The following is a 26,054-nucleotide window of genomic DNA, read 5'->3' as shown; positions in this document are numbered from 1 at the left end:
CACTTATAAGGATGCTGTTGTACTGGAAACTTCAAAGTTCATCCCATCCAAATGTAGGAGTCATCCTGAAGACCACATCCAAAGCAAAAAGCCCTACAGATTTCAAAATGGTAATGATGCCCACAGATGAACTGAACATTCAAGGTATCAATCAAAATGAAGTCATAAACCTGCTGGTGCCTTATCTTTACAATTGCTTTAATAAAAGGGGAAGAAGGAAGAAAATAAAAGAACACAAAATATAAATATTCAAATAGCTAGGACATGTTTTACCAACTCACAAACGGGTCACTCGCCTTTCTTTACAATTCCTTCAAGCGTCCCATCAACTCCAAAAGAGCGAGTAAACTGTTGCTCATCAGCCGGACCAGGCAGCTCAAAAGAAATTGAAAATGGCCATGGTGGGCAATGGTTTTGTAAAACCATCTCAAAGGCTTCCCCATGTGTAAACTCTCTTCACACCTGTTGTTGTTACTCCCTTCATTACAACTTTCCCGCTAGGTTCGACAACACAACTAAATGTACCTGCAGTTACAAAGTCACCGGTCAGATGAAACATTGGAAGTAAACTGTACTATAATAACTCATTTAAAGAAAATTGTGAGACAATCAACAACATATAAAACTTTTATCCCACTGTGTTGGGTTGGAACTCCAGCACAAATTTTTGGCAAGCGAATTTTGCGATAGCAAGTAGCGTTGGAGGGGGGAAATTGGCAGATTTGGCTTGACGAGGGATTTGGTTATTGCATTGAAAATAGACTCTTGTTAGTAATTCGACGAATTATTCTCGTATTATATGCGAATTATTCTGTATTTTTATTAAAACTATTATACTTGTATATTTTTGAAATATTTGAAATAATTCACGTATTTTAAATCTAAAAAATATAAAATGTGTATTAGTCGAATTATTTTAAAATTCAACTGAAAAATTTGTTGTGTACTCCCAAACCATGTGAAGAGCAAATTATGATATTTGATCAGAGATATTTTTTAATTATTACTATGGCTAATGATGGCTCAACCCATTATTTTTTCCACTTTCCACTCAACTCTTCTTTTGTTTTTATTACATATTAATATTCAATTCAATCCCTATACATATCTCTATTCTCTCATCTTCTTTCTCATTGACGAATTTGTTCTTCAGTCCTCAATATCTCATTAGGTTCAATAACTTCAACTCATCTTTATCTCTCGATAAATTGTTTCATTTTATTTCTTATTTTGTGGTTTTCTCAATATTTCTTAAAGTAATTTTTTTGTGTTGATTTTTCATCTTTATCTTCATTTTTATATGCATGGAAGATTATTTAGGGCATATTTTGTCACATTATTTAAATTAATTTTTAGTTTTAAAATCAAACAATGTAAGATTGATAGATTTGAAGAACTGATTTTTTAAATTATTTCTAAAATTAAAATTTAAAAGTATTGAGCTTTAATAAAAAACAGAAAATTTAGATAAAAAAAACAAGTAACAGAAAAGATTTTAGGTATATAATCTGCACCTAACCAGACTTTACATGGCATGGCATGGCATGGCAGCTCACAGACTGCGCCATCAGCAGCCATCCCTTATGAGGGTTCTTAAAAAAGTTTCTTTACTCTCTCTCTCTCTAATTTTCTTGAGCTTTTTATCAAATTAATTATAATCTTTTTAACTTTGGTAAACATGCTAGCAGTATTAGACCAGAACACACTGAGAATAAATATGAGCTCTACAATTAACAGGAAGAAAACATGAGTAGGTGCAAGTAGCAGATTGATCATTTGGGGGAACACACGTAGAATCATAGAGATCCAACAAACAAACCCAACTCTGAGGGCAAAAGAAGAAGATGGGGATGGGGAAAGACAGCAAAATGAAGGAAACAAAGCAATCCAGAAAATTTTCTTTCAAAATGAGAATAGGTTAACATCATACCATTTTTTATTTCATTTACAAATATTTTGAAAATAAAAAAAAATTGAAAATGAAAATTCTACCAAACAAGCCCTAAATCCCCTGAATAGCCTCGGTGGGATTCATACAAATATTACAATTCACCAATCTACCAGAATAGCATCTATAAGAAGAAGGCCAACATAATGATGCAATACTCATATCCGCTTAGTTTATTTATTCTGTTTGGTTGAATCTGTTCTTTTTTTTAATTATATAAGTTTTAATAAATTTATTTCTATTTATACATGTTAATCTTTGTTAATTAATTGTTATGCATATTAGTAAATAAAATTAAACTATATGTAGGAAATGAGACAGAGAGACAAATTTTGGGAGTATGCTGATAATCTCCCAAAATGCACTCTTTTGGACGTGGTTGTTTTGAAAATTTTCAGTTCTTACTTTTGCCAAATGGGAGAATACTCTTAAAATCGCACTTAGTGGGATGAGGGCTTGGTATTATGCTATTGATATTGTCCTAGGAAAATACTCTTCAAATGTACAACCCCAACCATCTACCACATACAAAGGAAAGGATAGGATTTACGAATAAGAATAATGCATGATCATACAAATAAAAACACTATTCTAAATGTGATTGTTTTGAAAACTTTGAAGTTCATCCCATCCAAAAGTTGGGAGTCATCTTGCAAACCACATTACATCCCCAATTAGAAAGCAAAAGCCCTATGGATTACAAAAATGGTGTAATGATGCCCACAGGTGAACTGAACATCCAAGATGTCAGTCCAATTGATAACTATAGTCATCAACCTGCTGATGGCTTTTTCTCTTTAAAATTCATATAATAAAAGGGGAAGAAAGAAAAAGAACAAATATAAAGTCTTCTAATAGGACATGTTTTAACAACTCAAACACCAGTCACTGGCTTTTTCTTTACAATTCCTTCAAGCAGCCCATCAAGTCCGAAAGATCTAGTAAACTGTTGCTCATCAACCGGACCAGGAAGCTCAAAAGAAATTGAAAATGGCCCTGGTGGGGAAAGATTTTGGGAAATCATCTCAAAGACTTGGTTGTACCTATAAACCCTTTTCACACCTGTTGTTACTCCCTTTATCACTACTTTCCCGCTAGGTTCAACAACACAGCTAAATGTACCTGCAGTTACGAAGTCACTGGTTAGATGGAACATTTGAAGTAAACTGTTCAATAAAAACCCATTTAAAGCAAATTGTGATATCATCAAAAAATTTAATATTTGGGAATGACAAGATACTTGTATGTAAAAAGTAGTTCCTGACCAGAAAAATGCAATGCAAATATAGACCAATTTCAATTTTATGAGGTTTTTGAAGACACTCATTCCATCCAGATATATTTCATAAATTGACTAGACTCCAGTGCACATATAAAATTTGTTTTGTCCTTTTTACTCTTAAAATTGAAAGTGAATGGATAAATCCTAACATATAGCAAATGGGGTGTCATTTATATGCTAATGAAATACATATACAGACATCACAAAGAAACTATATTTGCAATTTCTTTTCTGTTAATCGTAACAAGCAACTTACTGTCATCACATGCCACACCAGGGAGATCAACACGAAAGTAATATGTTTCTTCATATTCAACAATGACCATTTTCCCCATAGCTGGACCCACCTGTCCCATTGCAGCAGTGCCTGTCAAGCCGACTCCAGTTTTGGTGGCAGCCATTACATTGTCCCACTCTTCTCTAGCTGGTCGAGAAGGAAAAAATACCATAGCTGGATTGTTTCTTGAAATAGGATCAGCTTCCATTTTTTCACCAGCTTCTTGCTGTGAAGCAGTTTCCTGATGAATATCAGTGTCCATCTTTAGTGGGTGGGAACCAATGCCACTAATAGGGGGACCGGTATATGGCACACTGTTCAGGGGTTCCACAGCAAGAGCAGGCTGTTGAGGATCAATAAATGGCACGCCACTACCCTTTTGTCTGCGTCTGCCAGGTGTACGGCTCCTGGTCAATTTGAGGCAAGACAATAGCTTATGAGACATTGTTTAGTGAAAAAAAGTATATTGCACTATGGTGACAAATCATATTTGAGCAAAATATTATTGTTTTAATACCACAATGCCAAACTTTACTCGCACAGTCACCATAGAGGCAGGATATTTTCACCTTTGACATAGTTTGGACATACATTCCAGCCTTAATACAAGCAACCAAACAAATACACATGCACATAAAAGTAAATGAAAGATGGCCAAGATGTTTTAAAGGAAATACATCTTTATCTACACAAAGAAAAAGAAAAAGAAAAAGGATGTAAGATGAAACTACAAAATTTCAGTTCCTCTTTTAGAAATGTATAGAATGCCAAGGTGCAATATGGTCTACATTTCTCATTCCATTAACAGAAAGGAACAAACTCCACATGATAAAGGAGAGCAAGCTGAAGAGCCAAGAAGGTTTTGAATGTTGACATCTATAATGGGTGGCTTTTATCAGATAAAGTTGGGGAGGGGAGGGAGGGGGATCCTAGTTTGCAAACAGAACCGGTCCTGGGTTTTCTGAGGTGCAGGGAAAATTTTTTCAAGTGTGCCCTTTATACAAATTAAATAAAAAAAATAAAAATTATAAACTAATTAATTTTATTAAAATTATAAGAATTTACAAAAGACAAGGAAGAATAATTTGGGGCCTCATTAAAACTTTGTTTGGAGAAAACCCAATGAGACAAAACCCCAAACGAAGGAAAAAGAGTACCCTGCATTATAAATATTGCATTAAAAAATGAAAACTACATATTTGAATCTACATGCTTCCTCCCGAATCTCCGTAAGCATTTCTTGATTTGATCAATCTTCCTTTCATCTAAGGTTTTCAAAAAATATCCAAAAACCGGTTAACCGAACCAAATCGGACCGAACCGTGCCTTTTGGATTGGTTCTATAGTTCAATAGTTAGGTTCTAGTTCTAAAAAATTAAGAACTGATATATTTGGTTTGATCATTGGTTTTTTTTTTTCAAACCATGGTTTGAACCGAACCAAAACCGATATTATACTTATATATATATAATAATTTTTTGGGTATATATATATACATATGCATAAATAGTATCACTTCTTAGGAAACTAGCGAGATTCATGAACTCTTTTATTTCTAGGTTTTTATGCGCTATTGCTATACTAAATGGTCGATGTAATCTCATTTGATGAGATAGTCTATGAATTATTTTGTTCTACTTTTACTTCAGGACTTGAAACATTAATGAAGTTATGGGTTTATTTTAATTAACAAATTTGTTTATAATTTCATATTTTGTGAAAATGTTTAGAAGTTAAATGTTAATTGGATAGAACCGAAATCGAACCGAAATTGGTCCGATGTGACGGGTTGGTTATGGTTTTGTTTTAGATATGTAATGGTTCGGTTACGATTCTTATTTTTTCGAAACCGTTAAAAATGGTTCGGTTGCTAGATTCTTATAGAATCGGATCAATCCGAACCGTTGACACCCCTACTTTCATCCTTCACAATTAATCGAAACAAAAACAATCATCACATATACCAACAAAATAAAAATAGCAATGAAATCTTCTTTTGACAGGGTACAAGCAGCAACTTCTTTTGTTAAATTTTTATTTTTATTTTTTATACACATATATACATAAGTTTAAAAAAAAAAATTGGGCCCCCCTCAGTTGTGGGCCCTAGGCTATAGCCCTGGCCCAGGGCCGGCTCTGTTTGCAAACATAGTTTGGTTTTTCCCAAATCAAAGCGCTTCACTTGAATTCGTGCTTTTGGAACATGAATTCACTTGAAATAGTGGTTTCCCAAGTGATTGCAAACATAGTTTGGTTTTTCCCAAATCAAAGCGCTTCACTTGAATTCGTGCTTTTGGAACATGAATTCACTTGAAATAGTGGTTTCCCAAGTGAAGACTCATTTGGAAACTTAACTTCAAAAGTTAATAAGTCCAGAAGGGCACAGATTTGGGGGGGGGGGGAAGTATTTGTAGGACATAATTTTGATGAAAGACTTGAGCATTGGGCCAACTTACTATTGGCACCAGAAAGTTGTCAAAGACAGATGGTTACCCCAAGACATTCTATGACTACACTTCCTGCTGAGCAACAAGACATTTTGACTATACCAAACTTGAAAACAACAAATAGACCCAACAATATATCCTAAACCTGTTAACAAGCAACCCTACCAAACACAAACACAAGGCATCAAAGATCAGAGAGATACAGGGGGGTTGCAAAATGGAGCAAATGCTCTTGCCAATTATTGTTCAACCAAATTGCAGCAAGCCAAAAGTATATTAATTTTAATATTTATGGTCATAGACCTAACTTTAAAAAATCTTCCAAATGCAAAAGTTTCATACTAGTATACATGTATTAAGAGACATGTAGGATCTAGCAAAATATCAGAAAATGAAAAATAAAAAAAAGGCACTCAAATGTCCAAAAGAATGGGGCTTCCAATCCTTTGAAGTTACAGATGAAAAAGAAACACAGGAAAAAAAGGAAAAAATTAAATGAAAATGACATGCACAAACACACAGCATAATAAACATCAAGACAAAGATCTTAGGCACCCGCAACTAAGTGAAGAACATATCCACGCAGATAGAACCATATAACAAATTATTAGACAAACATTGACAAAACAAAAGCAAATATTGATCAAATATATTTGTTTAGAAACAACCACAACACAGAACTAACAAATTATTAGTTAGGGAAATTCACCCAAAAGAGGGCAAAATTGAGCCAAATCCTAGCTTGTTTGATTGTAAACCAGAAAGGGGGAAGAAGAGAGAAAGAGGAAAAGGAGGGATCCAAGGAATAACTTAGAAAAACCCTATGTAGTGAAAAGAATATTCCAGAAATTGAAATTGCCTGAGCACTTGGGAAGAAACATCCATTTAGTTACCTGACGGTTGCTTTTGATGCACTATCAGTGATGATTAGAACAGCCTTACAGAAATGTCTTCGCTTCTTGAACGGCAAATCATGTTGCTGTGTTGAAGAGGGTGTTGCAGTCTTATCAACCAAATAAGATGCGGATAACTTTGAAGAAGGTTGGTAATTTCCTTCTTCCTTACTATCTTTTGCATTAGCTTCAATCTGCACATTTGGGCGCTTCATCTTTTTCCTTTCCTTTTTCTCTCTTCTTCCCCCTTTCTAGTTCATGCTTGAACAACTTAGGGTTGATATGAGAGGTGTTCTGGTTGGGGATTTTAAGGTGGGCTAGATGATTGAACCTCAGACACTGCTTCTTGAGGGTGCTCTGTAGTGGTCCCAATTGCTCGGGATGGCTTGGTTTCGGGTTTGATTGACCAAGTGTTACAGTGGGCTTCGAAGTTCAGCTTGTAGATGACGTAGGGACATCTTAAAGGGTGTTGATCTTGGTGAGGTTGAGAACCCCACTACAACAAATATTAGCCAACACCACCACCTTGAGAGGCTACACCACCTTGAGAGGCTAACTCAAGGATACAAAAACACTCGCACTCTAGGACTCCTCAACTAGAGAAGAAAGAACAGGGAAAATACCTCGTATTTATAATATTTCAATACTCAAAGATATTTAATGAACATAAATGCAAGCGGGTATTTATAACAATGATAAAGGGGGGTAGGCTACTGCACTTCTGATGTGGGACTCGATTCCCACTGCATCAATAGGTCAGATGCTCAAATCGAAGATCATATTTTCCTTTGTAAGAGTGTTTGACAGTGTTCAACATGTTTGACATAGGTCACGCAGAGCCATGTTAGGTACTCCACATAGAAGGATAACACATGGATACATGCAATGATTAAGTGCCCAGTCAGTCCTTGCATTGGGTCTAGACCAAATAGAGACTCCTTGGGTTCAACCAACAGATCTTGGGCCTCTATACATCCCAACACTTAGGAAAAAATTGTGAAGTGTTTGCAAAGACCCGCTAGTAGAACCAGGGGGTCTAGGCCAAATAGAGACCTCCTAGTTCAACTACCGAGTCTCTGTCTGGCTTGAAACTGCTGGTTGAACTAGGGGATCTTCTGCAGCACAAGGTCGGGTAACATTTATTGCTAGAGTGGTAAAAAAAAATTATTCTGATGCTAAAACCATAAGGCCCATAACTAAGAAAAAGAATAAAGTTATTTTTAAAAAATCACTATATTCAACACCGTGAATACATGTTTGCCTAGGGGACAAGTTGTTACACCATGTCTATCACAAGAAATCATAGAAAAATGACACTTAATATGTGACATTTATGGAAGAATCCAAGTTAAAATTCTCCAATCAACAAGAATGAAAAGCAACTTAGAAACAAACAACCCAAAGATTGATGGCAATATCCCAAAAAACTAAAAGATCAAAGACAATAAGCAAAAAGTTTCCAAGAAATGACACTGCTTGCTTTAGCATTTACCATGAGAAGCCACCCAGTAATTTAGTCAATCCGATTACATTAACATGAACTAGGAAAATCGCATTCACAAGTACTATAATTAGAACTATTTTCCCTAAAAGGTGAACATTTCAATCTACAAATTTTCTTTCCTTGCAACAATAAATATCAAATTGTTTCTCAGAGAACACAAAATTCGTTACTAGATTAAGGAGATAACAAGTCTCTTCTGCTCAACATCAACACAAATTTGTAAAATCTAAAATGCTTATGTAAACCAGAAATCACCATTTCTCACATTGCTAGGGCTCCGCCTCTACCATTCACATTTACGTACACACTCGGGTACAGATATACACACAGAAGCATAAAATCAAGCACGAAGAAGGCCTTGACTGATCGGATTACCTGAACGGAGAAGCCATCGGAGATTCGCCGGAGCAATTTGGCAATCGAGGAGTTCCGATTCTTTCGACAACGGTTGGGAAACAGCCGAGAAAGTCAGAGAAGGCGAGAATGGTAGTGCTCTTGAGGCTTGCTTAAATTGAGATTGAGAAAGTGCTCTTATTTTATTTTGAATAAATAATATTTTGCAATTAGCAGTTAACTTAAAATTAAAATAATATTTTCCGGTTTCTTTTTCTCTTTTTGGTGTATTGATTGGTATTGCTTTTAAGAATGCATTGAAATGATTACTCATAATTTCACTTAAACGAGAAACAAAAAATAATAATAATAATAATAATAATAATTTTTTTGGTAAGAAACTCATTACTGATATTAATTATAAATACAAGCTAATTAATTACTAATTATTTTACTTAAACGAGTATAATAAAAAAATAAAGAAATAAATTTTTGACTTACACCAGTTACCTAATTGGGCCCAACATGTAGTATGATCCAACATTTGGGCTCAACACAAAACAAGGTTAATTAGTTGGGCTGGAGCCCACAGTGGTTGATTATAAAGAATGAAGTGGTTTCCCGTAATCAACTAATGTTCAATTTGGATGAAGATCGACGGCATCCATCCCCATCCTGTAAGTTTTCAATTGTTTTAAATTTGAAAAAAAATATATATATATTATTTTTTGTTTTCTAAACACTTTTTAACTCAGCAGATGCCACTTGGCAATGGTGGCCTTGCATGGCAACCACAAATGCCTACAAATTCTGCCATTTTACTTTCCTTGTGATCAGAGCAACACCACGGTGCTCCACAAAAGAAAAGACAATACCCCACTAACCTAAGGGAAGCTCTGAGAAAACCCTCCTCTTCTTCCACTTCCACTGTGAGTTTCTCTATAATTCTTTCTGCATTTACAGTTTATTCTAGGTTTTTTTTTTTTGCTTTTCCTCTCCATAATATTCTTCTTGTAATTCTGCATTTAATGAACCAGAAAGAGTTTTTCATGTCTACCCATTGTTTGTTTGAATGCTGCCGTGAAGTTAACCACTGCATTGCGTTTGTGTCTGGCTAAGGACTCATGAAAAACTATTTGTGCATGTGACAGAATCAAGCTTTTCTCCGACTATTTGTTATTCGTTTCTTCATTGCTTGATGGGTTTTTCTTGGGACTTCAATTAATCTCACAATTTATGTTTTTATTGGTGATGTCTTCATTTGATTAACCATGCATGCTAAATTCTAACTATAACTGCAATATGGTTCAGAAAGTATGTTTAACCTGTTTGCAATTTCATCCGAATCATTCAAGTCTTCGTACTTCTACTAATTCGGATCCGTCAAAATGGGCAAAACTTTAGGGGATACCTTTTAAGGGCAAACCTTTATGGATTTTTCTTGAATTTCGTTCCCAAATTTGAGCAAGCTTATAAATCAGCCGTTTTTGTTTAAATTAAGGAGAGGAAATATAAAAAGAACTGTTCCAATAAATATTGCAAAATTTCTGAATGATTTCATGCAAATTTTACCTGAGTTCAGTTTTGGTTGCTTGTTTGAACATGTCTTTAGACAAAACCTGTGGAAGAAGGGGGGAATGCCATTGCAGAAGATAAGCGATAGGCTCGACAAAGATTAGTATCTTTCACAAAATATTACATGAAACCAGTGAGAATTGCTGAAGCTAGCTTCATTTTCTTATGTATAGAAATTTTAAAGCTGTGCTTCACTATCCATGATGTACTTTGTCGATTTTACAATTTCGCAAATTCTTTCTTCTGACACAGGATGTGAATGCCATTGCAGAGACACCACCTAACTTCCCCTTAGCAGTTACCTTTTGATAAAATGTTCATGTGAATTTCACCATACATTATTCTATGATGCTATCATTTGGTTTTGCTTTACTTCTGATGCCATGGTTGAATTATTTCTTTCAGGCAAGCAAGTTCTTTTATTGGTATCTGACCTTGTAACTTTTAACTTTCGGGTTTTTCAATCCCTAGTGAAACCTTATTTGATTGCTGATCAACATTCAAAACATTAGAATTTTAAAAGGCAGGCCTGCCATCTTCAGTTGGAGTCTGGAGGCCTGAAATTAGTAGGTGATAGTATAGTACAGGGACCTCATCAAATAAAAGGCAGGACTACCTTCTTCAATAGAGATCTACCTTTATCAATGCAGAACTGTCAAGGCAGGACTACTCATTCTGAAACCAGAAATGCTATCTTTATTTTATTTTCGATGAAACTCTCAATAGAGATCTACCTCCTTCAGAGATATGTTGATAGATGGGTGTGGCTTTTGTTGGTCAGTTTGTCTTTTGGTTTCCCATGTACCCAAAAAAAAAAAAAGAGAAAAAGGTATGTGGCATTTACGTTGTCGCATCTATAAATGCAGCTTTGCAGGTTTGTAGTGTCTTCCAGATTGGTTTGTGCCTAGAAGTAGTAATCTGTCACCATAACAATTGTTGACCTGCTTAATATTAAGGATTTTTGAAGAACGGTTAAGAAGCCAAGCTAGCAGATCTTTCTCCTGGTTTGTTCCTATTATGCATCTTCGCATCTTCCTATTCCCTATTTCCCATGTTCTTGAATGTTATAGTGGAAATAACTTTCTTTATGAATTTGTTACCCTATTATTTCACAAGCAAGAAGCATCACCAAAATACTTGTTCTTCCTATTATTCTTCGGTTTTCCATCATGTTCTATTCTCAGTTGATGATAATTTCATGGTGCTTTCTTTCCTCAGGGACTGCTCCTTTTAATGCAGGCATTTGTTTTCTAACTGCAATGGAGGACTGGCTTCATGCTAAGGAATCTCATACTTCTGTGGGATGTGAGCCGCAGAGTAAATCGCGTAGGCTGATGCCCACCGATGATCAGTATTTTCTCCTCTACTTCATTATGGGCACCTTCTTCGGGCCTGATCTCAGGGAGGAAATTCCTCGAAAGCCAGTTTTGCAACGACTTGCTGAGGGTCTGCCTTCATATACTTCCGAGAAACTTGCAGGTTCCCACGTTAAAACAGTAGAAGTGGAGAGGGTATACTACCATGTACTCAGAAAGGCAGATCAATCTGTTATAGTAAAATTATCTTGGCTGCACCAGTTCCTCCATGGAAATCTCCCTATCCCAGCAAAATACTGGGCTGCTGCTTACCCTCAGTTTCCCGATCTCTTTCCTCCCCAACTTCATCCTCATTCGCGGTTCAAAAATCGTTATTACATCATTGAAAACATTGTATTTATAAATAACCCAGAAACCTTTTATATTAAGCCCAAGGATATTGAAAGGTTCAAGTGGCTCACTGGGCTAGAGGGCTTTCATTTAGATAGAGAGAGGGCAATGCTGCCGAGAAGTGTGAATGAGGGAGTATTATGCGATGTTGCAATGAAGGAGGTTGAATCAAGCGGGAAGTTGCCTGTCTCGCCTCCCTCCATTTTGTCTCATAGAACAAGAAGTTTGAATGATATTCTCCATGGCGAAGATCTTTTGCATAATGCCCATGCTGCGAAACCTGTCAACAGTGTACCGGGTAAAGATTCACCCAAGACAGGCAATTATACTGCTCCATTGCCTTCCGAAGCAAATGCCAAGGTAGCAGACAGATTTGAGCCAGGAATGGTATTTCTTCCTTCTCCCCCCACCAGGGAAGAGTGGATAAACTTTGCAACTGCAACCAGAAATGGATATGTAGTGACTGGGACTGCAGCTACAGGGCATATTGGACCGCCTATCGGGTTGGTTGACATAGGAGAGTGTGAAGATTCCTACTTGTTCCGAGTATCTCTTCCTGGGGTGAAGAGGGATGATAGTAAGTTGTCCATCAACATTTTTAATTTCTGATATCCACTTTATACAAATTGTATGTCATTGTAGTTTTGCAATCAGGTGAGTGTGGTGTGGCCTTTCCCAACTGCAGGAGAATTTAGTTGTGAAGTTGAAAATGACGGGAAAGTACTGATAAGGGGAGTGACGACCGGCGGTGAAAGAACAGTTTACAGGTACTGCCAGGAATTCAAGATGCAAACGCAGAACTTGTGTCCACCAGGGCACTTCTCCATCTCATTTAAGCTGCCAGGTCCAGTTGACCCTCAACAATTCTCAGGTAACTTTGGTACTGATGGGATTCTGGAAGGGATTGTGATGAAGGGAATGTGATACTAAGAAGAGAATGCCTAAGTAAGAAGATTTTGTTGTCTTTGTGTGTATGGTCTTTGAGCCGAAGTTAATATGTAATCCATGACGATATCATGTCCTGTAAGTAAACTTAACTACCTGCTGCATCCAAGAGCCTGTTCTATGGTTATTTTGTTATGTATTTGATTCCTGGATTGTGAGCTTTTGGGGTTAAGTATTGCCGTGGATGCTGGTTGCTGAAGCTGTGTACTTGAGAGTTGAGGATCAGGATCCGAGTTCCTTCACTTCTGGGACAGACAGACCATAAAAAGTTGGCTTAGTTCCTTCATAGAGTTTGAAGACAAGGCTACAACTAGAAGGGCCAGGGCATAAGGGGCATGATGACTTGGACGTCGTCCTCACCTTCTTCCCCCTTTTCACCGGCAGTCTAAAATCAATCCTCTAAGAATAATTTTTAAAATTAATTCACCAAAACGAAACACACTCGTTTGAATTTTTCTAATATTGAAACCAAAAAATAAAATTTGAAACCCATGTTCTTTTTATTATTTTCAAGTTATTTTTAATTTTTAATTTTTTAAAATAATAAAAACACATTCTTTTTATTACTTTTAAAAATACAAAAATTATAAAAATTATTCAAAACAAACTCTAAATTCAAAACACATTTATTTATTTATATTATATTATTATAATAAAAAAATATTATAAAATTCATTAACTTTAAAATATATATATTTTTTAATAATATGTTAATATTAAAAAATTTTAATTTACTGAATAATTAAATTTATTAAATAAAATACTATAAAAAAAATTATTTTTAAAATTTGAAAGAGAACGTTTTTTTTAATTTTCTGTTTTAAGAAATAATTTTTAAAATGATAAAGAGAAAGCGTTTTTAATTTTTTAAAAATTAACTATCAAAATAAAAAACTAAAAATTAAAAAACATAGAGAACCAGTCTAAAATTTTTGCATGTCTGATCAAACTTTAGCAAAATAAACCCATTTCTATACACTGTAATCATTAATCATGCCCAACAACACTCTTTTAGGCATCCCAAAAGAAGCACACACACTGAGAGGCAGCAGCACACACGCTGTGTGCGCTGTGTATTAATGCAAGGGTAGAATAGAGTTACTACCATTCTCCCACCTAATTCGGTCCCAAAAAAAAAAAAAAAATAGAACCAAAAGATAGTGTTATTTTCACACATTGCCTTGATAAAAGTATCCTCCAAAACTTGTAGCACAAGCAAATATCAGCACTTACATCTAAAAACACAAGGTCTGCAAGCAAGTGAAAAATAGGGCTATCCCAGAGTCAAACCAAGATTGAGTGCGTCAACGGTGTCCAAAAATTGGAAGCAATACTAATTCAAAAAGGCCGATAAATAATATTCTTGCTCTAGTATTCTCTCCAACATTCATCAACATCATCATCATCCTTCCCACCCTATCTCCTTTTCCTAATATAGTTCAAATTCTCACCTTCAACTAATTAAAAGGAAGGCTTAAAAGTTACAGTGAAGAAGTGATGCTTTAGGTAAAAATCACCGTTGTCATCTATATTCCTCTGGGAAACGAAAGCCAGTCGTGACTATTTTATCAGCAAACATTTTACCAGTTTTCGGCATGACATGCCAGTGCAAAGTCAAGTTGTATTCTTTTCCCCGGAGATTGCCTCCCTAGACAAGGGGGAAAAAAAATCATGAACATAAAACTCGAGCCACCAGGGGGAATCAAGTATCTGGAGGAAGATACTTCAAAGAGGATGCTTTTACCTGATCAGTGAAACGATACTTGTTTGTCGTATGGATAGAGAATTTTGCGTGCTCCTTGGAAGGTATAATACCATCCCACAGCGACACCTGTAATGGCCAATACGGAAGATTGTGAGCTTATCTGCAGCAGAATCTTCTCAAAAGATGCACACTTTTAAGTACATGCCTTGCAATGCTTATTAACATATTTTGATTAGCAGTAATAACTTACTTTCCTTCTTAGCAAAAAAATAAAAAAAGAATTACTTTTCCAGGGAGGAAAATTATGCGTACAGGCATCTAATGCAATAACTACAAGAAGCCAAAATTAACATACACAGGGATCAGCATGAACAGAAAATTAGGTGGGCTTTATATTTCATTAGTCTCCTTTCAATTTGGCATGGTAGGTGGGAGGGGACTGGGGAAGACAGGTTTGGAAAGTAACCAAAATTACAGAAATGCAGAAATTGCAGACAACTCTAGAAGGGAAAAAACAAAAACAAACGTCATTAAATACGGATGGATATGTGTAGAACCTTATATAATCACCCAAAGTAGCCTATACATATAGGCAATGTAGAACCTTCTATAATCACCCAAAATAGCCTATACATATAGGCAATGTACCAGTTGTAACCAGACTAACAACTTCAGCTCTAAAAAGAAAACTACTTGTTTGAACTAATTCTAGTATTCTACCAATATTTCTATCAATATGCGTTTGTTCTCTACAAATCTATCAGGCTCAAAATTGCAATTTCCTTAATAGATAATGTATTGCTTATCAATGGTTTTGTGTTGAACAATAAAAAGCAATCACAAAGAATTCAACAGTGCACTAAGAGAGGAGGGAAGGGAAAAGTCAAGACCAAGGAATCAATAGCTTAGACAATGTGACACAGTGAAAAGGATTGAATAAACCTTGTTATTTGTAATTGTATAAGAATTTATGGTAACCTAAGAACATGGAAATGGAGAGGTTATACAGCAGATAACACAGAGTACAATTGAACACAAAATATAACACTACTGCAAGCCTACAATACTTATACCAATTCAAAGACGAAGTAAGCATGTTGAATGAACTAGAGTCTAGGGAAGACAAAAAGATCCAAATTGCATATACTCAGCACATGGCAAGTGAAAAACAAATCCCCTATAATAAGCTTATGGAACATTGAAATAAAGCTAAAGGAATAGACATATTATCTAGAGCCAAAAAGAGATGAACTTATGAAAGGAATGATGGCCAATGCCAGATAGCAAAACACTGACCTGATTCAGGGAATTCTTTGGAGTTTCATACTCAGCAGCTAGAAATACAAAAACCTGCAGTCAAAAACAAGATACCACCAAAACAAGAAACAGATTGGAAAAAAGAAGAAGAAGAAGAAGAAACAACCTGCAAAATAACACAAACAATAGAACAGTGACCAGACGTGACACAATGGGTTCTCCTCTCTCACCTCCAATTGAGGACCCACAAATTGTCCACCGCCATCTTACCCTCCCCAAACTCTAAGCCACAATTCTCACCCACGCAAACCCACCCCCAAGTCAAGTGCATTCATGTATAAAAATTTTAAGCCATCCATTGAATGGTTACATTGTTACAATCAGGATCAAGGTAGAGTAAGAACTGATGTAGTAAGCAAACCTGCTTTGTGTTCCATGTAAATAATGATTGCAAATTTGCTGATATATTGAATGTCATGCTGGCCTGCATGAAATGGAGGATTTAGTTCTTCAACTCAAACCAGCAGCTAGTCGAAGCAAAAATGTAGATATATTGGGACATGATCAACAGAATAACATCTGACCAACAATAACACCATAGAGAATAAAAGTAAATTTAGGCAACATTCTAGTGCAGTTCTGCAGTATACTTTCTGGTTTTGTCTCGCTTTCTTTCTTTCCTTCTATTTTCCTTCCTTTTCCCCTCAAACCCACTTGACCTCAATTATTCAGCCATAAACACCTTAAGCATAGATGTAATTAGCAAGACTGTTCAATATTTACATTAGCAGGTGGAACCAAATAACACTGGATCCAGGTTGGAACTGCACAAACACAGAATATCTCAGATTTCTGCAAACAAAAAAGTATTTTTAACCTTTGGGGATAGATACTTGTCAGCTGCTTGTGAGAAGTCTCACTGACGACCTGAGGTAGCTGCTTGTGAGCATCTTGTCACCAAACTGCCACTGTTATCGCTATGTACAAGCTACTTGTCCCCAATCCAAGGACATGGAAGCCAATAACTTTCTACCTAAGTTCAAAAGGCATTACTAGCTCATACACCTCAAAAAGAGTCTAGCAAATTAAATTCTTATTTCAATATTCTTAAAAAGTCAACAACCTCGCTTTCCATCACAACTGAGGTAAGTGTTAAAAGTCAAAATGTAATATCCATGTCAACAAGAAGCTGAGCAATTCTTTAACAAGATTTTCACGTCCAAATCTCATATAACTTATGTTGCATGGATTCAACTAATTATCAGGTTTAGGTGATGTCCAAGTATCATTTAGATATATCCAGCATGGACACATTGCAAATGATAAAAATTTTCAAAAACAAATGATGCTAACATTCAGAAACATAAAAGAGATTTATATTCTTATTCGTGTTAAATTTTTAAAAGTTTTATTAAGCATCAAATAGGGGCTTCTTTCTCCAAAACTTGCTGAAAGTACGAGGTTCCAAGTGTATAACTTGAGCATAGGTGTTGAACACATATTAACACACTTTTACCCTTCTCATGCCCAATGGACCAGGGTAAGAAAGGAGAGCAAGAAGAGAGAGAAGAGGCCATGTAACATAGACCATGTATAGCAATTTTTTTAATATCCTTTAAGATCAAGGCCAGCTTCAATAGTAGATTTGCAGAATTTTTGTGAAAAAAAAAAGAAAGATACTCAAATTCTATGCTTACATCTATACAAGAATAAGGGTGAATGTTGGCCACATCATTATAACATAGAACAAGTGGTTGGTTTGTGATACTTCTTATTTGATCCTTCTAGCATCAAGGAGGTCCAAAATAGCAATAGTTGGTCATTGATTAGACCATAATATCTAGGTTTTAAAGTATCAAAAACGGATATGATGAGGCATTGTGCACCCATTGTAGTCAAGCATCCACAACGATTGCTTTCTCACTTATGCTAAAAAAATTGTAGCAATTATGTGATATGGTGGATGAAAAGATTAAGACAAGCACAAGGCAATATCCCAGTTACATCCTCTGCTCTGAGCCCTCAATCACTTACAAAAGAGGACCTGCAACATTAGAGACTTACCTGCAATAACCACTTCTTCTAGTTCACACTTGAGCCTTTTTATTAAGGGAATATGGCCTAAGCCACTGGAAATCCCCTTAAAGGATATTTGTACTTCATTTAGTTCAGTTTTTCTTGCATTTCCTTAAGCATTTTAAGGATCTCTTATAATTTCCCTGTAATTTTTTTCACAATACAAAAAAAAAAAAATAGTCTCTTAACTGTGAACAAATGACCTCAACCACGAGGTTCATTATACTCATGCATTGATGAGAAAGTTTGTGAAAGAGTTGAAGCGCTAAGAGAAAATGAAACAATCCCAGTATCTGGACCATACATGGAGGGGAAAAACATGTTCCAGACATCTTTGAGGAGATATTAATTGAGATTGAGGGTTAAACCTAAGAGATGATTTTCCTACAAAGGGATTAGTCATTTTTTTTTTTAGGATTTATAAGGATTTTTTGTTGGTTTGAATTGGTTGGATTCAAAGTAGAGGGTCATGCATTTGTAAATCAACCTGTCATGCTGAGTGTCAAATTTGTGCCTCCAGAGGAAAAACAAATATTGAGTTTTCTCGACCATCATGTTACTTATGGGGAAGTTTTAAATAATCACAAACTGTCAATTTGTTGTCATTTCATGGTTACACAAGTCAGCAGCATGCAATAGATTGGGAATCTGGGACATGCCAACCATTAAACCATTAGCAATCAATTGGTTACTTGAATTGAGTGAAAGATGTATTGTCACAAGGATTGGCGGTATCAGAACCGTGTTGTAAGTGCCTCATGGCTCAACTAGTGAGCCAGACAGGCAAAAGACAATCCTGAAATGTTTGATTGCATAAGTTTAGAGGCTAATTTAGCAGCCTCTCGCCTATATTATAAAAAGACAAACATAAATTTCCTATATACATAGAGAATCTCACACTGGAAGCACCCCGAAATCAGATCGTTAGTGAAGCAAAAAGCAAGCGGGACACAGGCTTAAGGAACCAAAGTTATTCGGACCTTAATCAAATAAGCCTGGACATTCAGCAATTTTTTTCAAAAATCAAAACGCTGAAGCCTAATTGAGATCCCCATAGCCCAATTTACGCTGGCAGAACACCAATTTACACATTACGACAATAATTACATCAATCAGTCATCAGACAAACCTTCAATAATCAAAAAGCACCAAACCCTAGAATCGATGAAACAGCGAAAGTACACAGGACGTAAACAAAACGATACCTCGTCGTTTCCTTGGGTAGACTTCTGGAACCAATTGATGTTCAATACCTAAAATCACAAAGTGGGTATTGAGGAAATAAAAAATTGATCGAACAATCACTCAAAAAATAGGCTGGTAAAAAGATCGAACACAAAGTGGGAAATTTCAGAGATTGGGGACCTGGACATGGGCGGAGGGAGAGGGAGAATTGAGATTGTCGGAGAGGGAAGCCATGGTGCACATCAGGGCCAGCACAGTAACCGCGAAGGTCAACACCGCGTTGGCTCTGTAACCGAACGAATGCATTTTCGCCTCTTCTCTCTCTCTCTGGCTTGCTTCTCTTCTTCCCCCCGAAATCCCAAGAAAGAACAAAAGTGGGCGACGCGAATTCAATGAGGAGAAAGTGGGTCTTCTGCTTTTATTATTATTGTTCTGTTGTAGGCTGGCAGCGGCCGGCGTTGCCGCTGCTAGAAATGGGGCTGAGTTGGGAGGTTACCGGCCGTGCAGCTGCTCACTGATTGGGTATCAGAAATGGGTTCCATGGGATTGTCCATTCTTCTTCTCTTGATTTAATTAAGAATAATAATAATAATAATAATTTGGGATCCAATTAGAGGTATTCACGGTTTGGCCTGTTTAAATCATTTTCAGCACGCTAAATCGTTAGTGCGGTTTTTCAATCAAACCAGATCGATCTGGTTTGGGTTCGGCCAAATCGCACCAAACCTGATTCGGTGTGGTTTACCGTGATTTAAAATGCTATTTAAAATCACTAAAAAAGATATTTAAAAATAGTAAATAAAGACACAAATATTGGTAAATAAAGATAATTAAATGTAAGTAAATAGGAACAAAAAATAAAGACAAAATAGTGTAAAAAATAAATAAGATGGACTGCCAATTATTAGATTTTTATAATAATAAATTTTTTATAATTTTTTTATTATTTTCTTAGGCGGTTCGGTTTAAAATCGAACCGTAAATTGTCCAAACTGTAAACCGCGCAGTTTGGACAGAATTCAAACCGTTTTCGACTGTCAAAAAAAAAAAAAATCGATCAAATTAGTTTGGTTCAGTTCAGTTTGGTCGATTTCCGTGGTGCATCGATTTTTTTGAACACCCCTAGATACGATTTGGGGGTTCACCCACTAGGATTGGGACTGGCACCGGGACGGAATGCAATTTCTCTCAATTTCGTAATTTATTTTGAAATAAAAATCAAGATGCATCCGCAATAAAATACATTAGTGTTATTTTTTTGCTCCTAAAAAAACGATCCTTTATAAAAATTCCCTTATTAATTATTAAAATTAATTTTACATAACAAATTTGTCCAACTTTATTATTTGTTCTATTGCCCCAATAGTACAAATATATATGGTGCATAAAACTAATGAGATATTCCTAGAAAAAGAAAAAAAAAACACACTAATGAAATTATGATACATTACGAAAAAGAATATATTTATTACCTTAATTGGTACCAAAAAAAATTAGTTCTAGCTCGGGTGAGAAAATATACTTCTTTTGAATTAAGAAAAAAGTACTTAAATATATCTATATATATAAAGGGGTATTTGGTCCTTTTCACTCCATTTTTTTTTTTTTTTTTTGGTTTTTAGTTATATTTTTTTCTCAAATTATCAATTGATGTCACTTTCCTCTATTTAAAGGGTAATTAAGTTTTGTATCTTCATTTTTAATTGATTTATAATAATAGAATTGTTTGTAATTATTTAAGATCAATTAAGGTATTTTGGATTTTTTTGGACATATAAATATAATTTTTTTTTACCCAAAAGGAAATTTTGATGAAAATAAAAATAAAAAAAATGTTAAAGGCCTGTTTGAAAAGCTGGCCATTTTCAAAGTTTTCATTCATTTCAAAATTTTGAAGTAGAAAAAGTGAAATTGCTCTTTATTTTTTAAAATCGTATTCATTCTTTCCCATCACCTTTCATTAATATAATTAATTAATTACAATTGTGTATATAATTATATTATATTATAACTTTGAGGAGATTTAGTGGATATGAAAAATCAAACCTTTATTAAATTTTTTATCATTTTTCTGGGTTTATGCTTCTTACTTTTTTTGAAAAATATATATAAAAAAAAAAAAAATACAACCTATTGCCTCTAGTCATACCCTCAACGCTATATATGTACATACATATATAGGCTAAATTGCATACCACCCCCATGAGATATCTCTAAATCACATATATCACCTTCATATTATTGAAATTAAGTCTTAGTTCCTTTTAATTTTATGAACCTGAGTTACTTTTTCCCTTTTCATTAACAAATGGCTATTAATTTTTGTAAATCCCAAAATACTCTCCTCAACTCTTTCAATTTCTGGATGGATTTCACCCAAAATGAATTTGAATCAAACCCCACCCACAAATGGGTTCAATGGAATTTGAAGCTTGGGTTCATTCAAACCAAATAAAATAAGAAGAAGAAGAAATTAAAATTTTCATAACTGAACATATGAAAGAGAAATTTGTTTATATGAAAGGGTAAAATCACGAGGTTCGTGTATTGGAAGAGCAATGAGTTTTATTTTTGATAATTTATTAAAAATTATATCATATTTTGAGATTTTTTGTCTATGTTTTTATAACAATAAATGTTATTATTATTATTATCATATTGTTTGGTATGAGTATAACACATAAAGAAATTTTAAATAATTATCATAAGTATTTAATATTCAACTTTTGAATCACTCCGTCCTCCTACATGTGACTCCAAGTGTGTTTATAGGAATAATGTTATTTGTACATTTAGATTAATATTTTATTAATTAATTATCAATACCCTAGCTCCTTATTAAATTATTTAAATGAAAGATATATTAGTAATTCATTCAAATATTTATATTTACTACTTAAATGAATTATTAATACACTACTAGTTAAATTATTTAAATAAGAGATATATTAATAATTGATTAATGAGATGTATGCCAATTTAAATATGCAGTTAGTCTTTGCATTTTAGTCTTTTAATTCCCTTTCTCTAAGCCTGTTTGTCAATCTATCTGACTCTGAATAATTTTTCTTACTTGTGTATAGGACTAGCAACAAGCCGAGCTAGGCCTATCTCGAGCTCAGCTCGATTGATTTTATCTTGGCTCATATCTCAGCTCGAGCTCGATATGAGCTGATTTTTTTAGCTCGAGCTCGACTCGATGATGATTACAAGCTGGCTCGACTCAACTCGGCTCGAAATTGACTATCACCTTATTTTTATTTATATATATATTTATAAAATTATTAAGTATATATTTATATTATTGAGTATTAAGTAATAAATATTTTTTTATTTAATAAATTTATAAAATTAATATATATATATAAGTATATCGAGCTGGCTCGTGAGTCAAATGAGTCGAGCTTATAGTAACTCAAGCTCAATTCATTTACTAAATAAGTCAAATATTTGAGCTCAAATTTGACTCATTTGTATCATAAACTAGCTTATTAAGTCAATTTTTGAGTCGAGTCTTGACTCAACTCACGAGTAGTTTGGCTCATTGCCAGCCCTGCTTGTGTACCCAATTTCCACAAGACAAGCCAGCTGGGTTGGCCTTCTGATTATCTCACCCATATCTATATCTATCTGTATATATATATATATGTATGTATGTATACATACGAGAACAAAGGGATGTTGGCTACGTTTCTGTGGCATTTGGCATTGAGGAGCACGTACGTATAAGATTGGGATGATTATGTAAAATTTTATATAAAATTATTATCAAATTAATATGAAAGTTCGAGTCAATCTTGTGAATATATATTTAATTTTGATGTATGATGTATTATTATTAGTTATGTGGCATTTTAGGTTCTTTGCATTTATTTTTAAAATTAGATATATATATATATATTTGACACACATATATATATATATCTATATTTGGAATATATTTTATTTTGAGAGAGTTAAAAATAAATTATATCATTGAAAGATTCTATGCATAATCATTTCTCAACACATTTTTTAAGAGAAACACTCCGTTTTATTTCTTATTTTACAGTGTAAATATTTTTCACAAATCTCATAATTTTGATACGAGTATAGATATCTTATATAATATAAAAAACATGATATCTAACATAAAAATATATATTATACAAATATTATATATAATTTTTTTATATATTCAATATATTTTTTATATTATATAATATAATCTTCATATTAGATTATATAAAATACAAATATCCTTAATTACCATACAACTTTCTATTTTTGTCGATTTCTTTATTTTTATTTAACATGCATCTTCTTTAATCACGCTAAAAAAATAGAGTTATGAAAGGAAAAAGAGTAGAGATAAAATATCAAAACTATATCAAATTATTAGTCATCTTTCATAGGAAATGAAGGATTAATTAACAAGAATTTTTTTTTTTAATTTTTTATCCACTTTATATTATGAATTAAAAAATATCAAAAAGATTGATAGTACTTAAAATTTAACTTAATTAACATATGTATATTTTACTTGAGTTGAGCATAACTCTACTTTTCTACTTGAGTCTAATTCTTTTCAAATGGAGTCTCTACCTAAAAACAAATTAATTAATTCAACCGAGTTGAATTACTTAATTTAGCTAGATTTTATCATAGGATTAAGTGACAATAGTCAATAATGATACCGGATTACTTATTATAATTTATAATTAAGGTAAATCTTAATAAATTTGAAATTAACCCTTTCTCCTAAAATTTAAAAAGATGATTTTTTTTTTTTTATATGAACCTAATCCGATTAGGATGACTATTTCTAGATAATATGTAACAATGAAACATAATTTTAAATAAAATTTGTTCTCTAAATTACTATAACAGGAACATAATCTATAGAACATAATCTCTCATTTTGAATAACATTTTCAATTACAATTTTTAATTTTTCTTGTTCTATATATCTTTACTATTGCCCCATAATCCAAACCAATTGTTACACTCTTTGAATAAATATATTAGTGATCAGCTTTTGGCATTCTGAAAAAAACTACAATAAAAGTTCTAAGTTCGCAATAATAAATATAATTGTCCTCAAAATAATATAAATCTATTTCATATAATTATAAATCATTAAGTTATTACTGTTATTATAGTTTTTAATTAAATGAATGAATGAAGGAGGTATGGAATAATGTTTAATATTTTAATTTTGTAAAATATCTTTAATAATAAATTTAAACAGTTAACATATAAAAAATAAATAAATACACAATATGGTAATTAGTAAATGACTAATACAAATTGTCTATGTTTGAAAAAAAAGGGATTATTCTATTTTGTGCCTTTAAGACACATTATGAGAAGTAACAAATACATTTTATTTTCAAACAAAGTGTATTTGTTACACAATTTTTTAAATTTAAAATATTTTTATTAATTAATAATAAATTTATCTCATTATTATATATATCACTAATTAACCAATAAAAGTGTTTTAAATTTAAAAAAATACAATAAATACACATTATCTTCACATAATGTATATTTTGTTACTCCTTATTTTATATATAAGGGGGAGAATAGAAAAAAAAAAAAAAACCCACACGATTAAAGTCTGGTTTGGAGTTTTTTAAAGTTATGACTTTAATAAAACTAATAATAGCGGTTTAGTATAATAGAAACCGTGATAATAGGCCATTAATAAAATTAAAAATAAATCAGTATAATTATAAGATATATCAATCATTCCTTTTGAAGTTAGAATTAGAGCTGATGAATCACCATTATTAATTTGGACTTTAAGAATTGAGTAAATCGTGAATTATTGATTGAAGTGATAAAATCTTAACCGTCTGATATATAGATGGACGCATACACCCCGTGTAAATTTTGCAAAATTTGAAGGTACAATATTGGGCTGTTTGTTACTGCTTAAAAATTGTAACTTTTAGCTTCTAATTTAAAAAAAGTGGGTATGTAGTATTTGTTTTAATTTTTAGAATTCTAGCTTATAGCTTCTACTAGCTTTTAGAAGAGGTAGAAGTTGGCTTTTTCAAATCTGGGGTACCCCAACTTCTACAACTTCTGATTAAACAGTTACATTTTTTTGATAATTTTGTCTTTATTTTTAACAAAGAATTACTCTTCTATCCACGCAATCAAGAGTCTCTCTTCTCTACCGCCGTCTCCATTTTTAAATCTTTTATTCTCTCTCGCCATCTCCCTTTCTCTCTATATACTAATTAAATTTTTTTTAACACTTGAAACTTATATATATACACTAATTAATTTTTAAATTATCATTCTATAACTATTAAGGGTGTTATGGACAATTATACAAAAATAAGTTATTTTACAGCTTATGGTATCAAACACCACAACTGTTTAACTACAACTTCTGAGAAATTGTAACAAATAAGTTCACAACTTATTCTAAGTTTTAGAAGCTATAATCTAAGAAGTTAGAAGCTATAATTTCTTTAATTAAGTTGCAACAAACGGTCCATTCTCCATCTATGATACAAATCAAGATGAGAGATTATTCACGGTAGAAAAGCACGCATATATATATATATCTATATAATAAGACACAACTGTTTTCAAAAATGTCTTGATAGATGTCAACTGGAAGGCTGAGATCAACTCTAAGTGAAAAATCAATGGCTGAGAATATATGCCCGCGCAAACCAAACACTCCATGCCCCGCTGATTTCTGTCTCTCTCATAGTCTCACCCCTCCCTCTCTCTCACTCTCACTCTTTCTCTCTCTCCCCTACGTCTCCCTCTCGCCACTGCTCGCCATGGCCTTGCAATAAGTCTTTCCTCCTTTCTCTCTCTCTGTTTTTGCGTCTCCCTCTCTGTGTTGGGTGGGTCAGTTGTATACACAGTGTTGGGTGGGTTAGTTGGGGTCTGACCGCCTCTCCGCCTCTCCTT

At 33.7% G+C, this 26,054-nt stretch overlaps 3 protein-coding genes across 8 annotated transcripts; 1 reads left to right on the top strand and 2 right to left on the bottom strand.

The window, feature by feature from the left end:
- Window positions 1-2,520: 2,520 nt before the first annotated feature.
- On the bottom strand, window positions 2,521-8,884 carry LOC127791690 (alpha-crystallin domain-containing protein 22.3-like). Its single transcript, XM_052321673.1, has 3 exons — window positions 8,727-8,884; window positions 3,487-3,914; window positions 2,521-3,070 (listed from the first exon to the last, which is right to left on the bottom strand). The coding sequence occupies exons 1-3, from the start codon at window positions 8,741-8,743 to the stop codon at window positions 2,823-2,825; spliced, it is 693 nt and encodes a 230-aa protein (XP_052177633.1). The 5' UTR covers window positions 8,744-8,884; the 3' UTR covers window positions 2,521-2,822.
- Window positions 8,885-9,332: 448 nt separating this feature from the next.
- LOC127791657 (increased DNA methylation 2-like) lies at window positions 9,333-13,055 on the top strand. 6 transcript variants are annotated; one of them, XM_052321650.1, is made up of 6 exons: window positions 9,333-9,361; window positions 9,443-9,613; window positions 10,297-10,392; window positions 11,126-11,263; window positions 11,478-12,542; window positions 12,651-13,055. In XM_052321650.1, exons 5-6 carry the CDS (start codon window positions 11,519-11,521, stop codon window positions 12,887-12,889), a joined length of 1,263 nt encoding a protein of 420 aa, XP_052177610.1. In that variant the 5' UTR covers window positions 9,333-9,361; window positions 9,443-9,613; window positions 10,297-10,392; window positions 11,126-11,263; window positions 11,478-11,518; the 3' UTR covers window positions 12,890-13,055. The 6 variants fall into 6 exon arrangements, with proteins under 6 accessions (XP_052177610.1, XP_052177624.1, XP_052177616.1 ...); XM_052321664.1 differs by lacking the exon at window positions 11,126-11,263 and having other exon boundaries at window positions 11,499-12,542; XM_052321656.1 differs by lacking the exon at window positions 11,126-11,263.
- Window positions 13,056-14,073: 1,018 nt separating this feature from the next.
- On the bottom strand, window positions 14,074-19,674 carry LOC127807872 (signal peptidase complex subunit 3B). The gene is made up of 6 exons (XM_052346055.1): window positions 19,314-19,674; window positions 19,154-19,201; window positions 16,294-16,356; window positions 15,912-15,965; window positions 14,655-14,741; window positions 14,074-14,558 (listed from the first exon to the last, which is right to left on the bottom strand). Exons 1-6 carry the CDS (start codon window positions 19,437-19,439, stop codon window positions 14,433-14,435), a joined length of 504 nt encoding a protein of 167 aa, XP_052202015.1. The 5' UTR covers window positions 19,440-19,674; the 3' UTR covers window positions 14,074-14,432.
- Between the last annotated feature and the right edge of the window lie 6,380 nt (window positions 19,675-26,054).

The sequence above is a fragment of the Diospyros lotus genome, chromosome 1 (assembly GCF_014633365.1).
Source record: "Diospyros lotus cultivar Yz01 chromosome 1, ASM1463336v1, whole genome shotgun sequence".
In the NCBI taxonomy this organism is placed as follows: domain Eukaryota; kingdom Viridiplantae; phylum Streptophyta; class Magnoliopsida; order Ericales; family Ebenaceae; genus Diospyros; species Diospyros lotus.
Note: the sequence above shows the minus strand (reverse complement) of the source record. Positions and strands in the feature narration are given on the sequence as shown.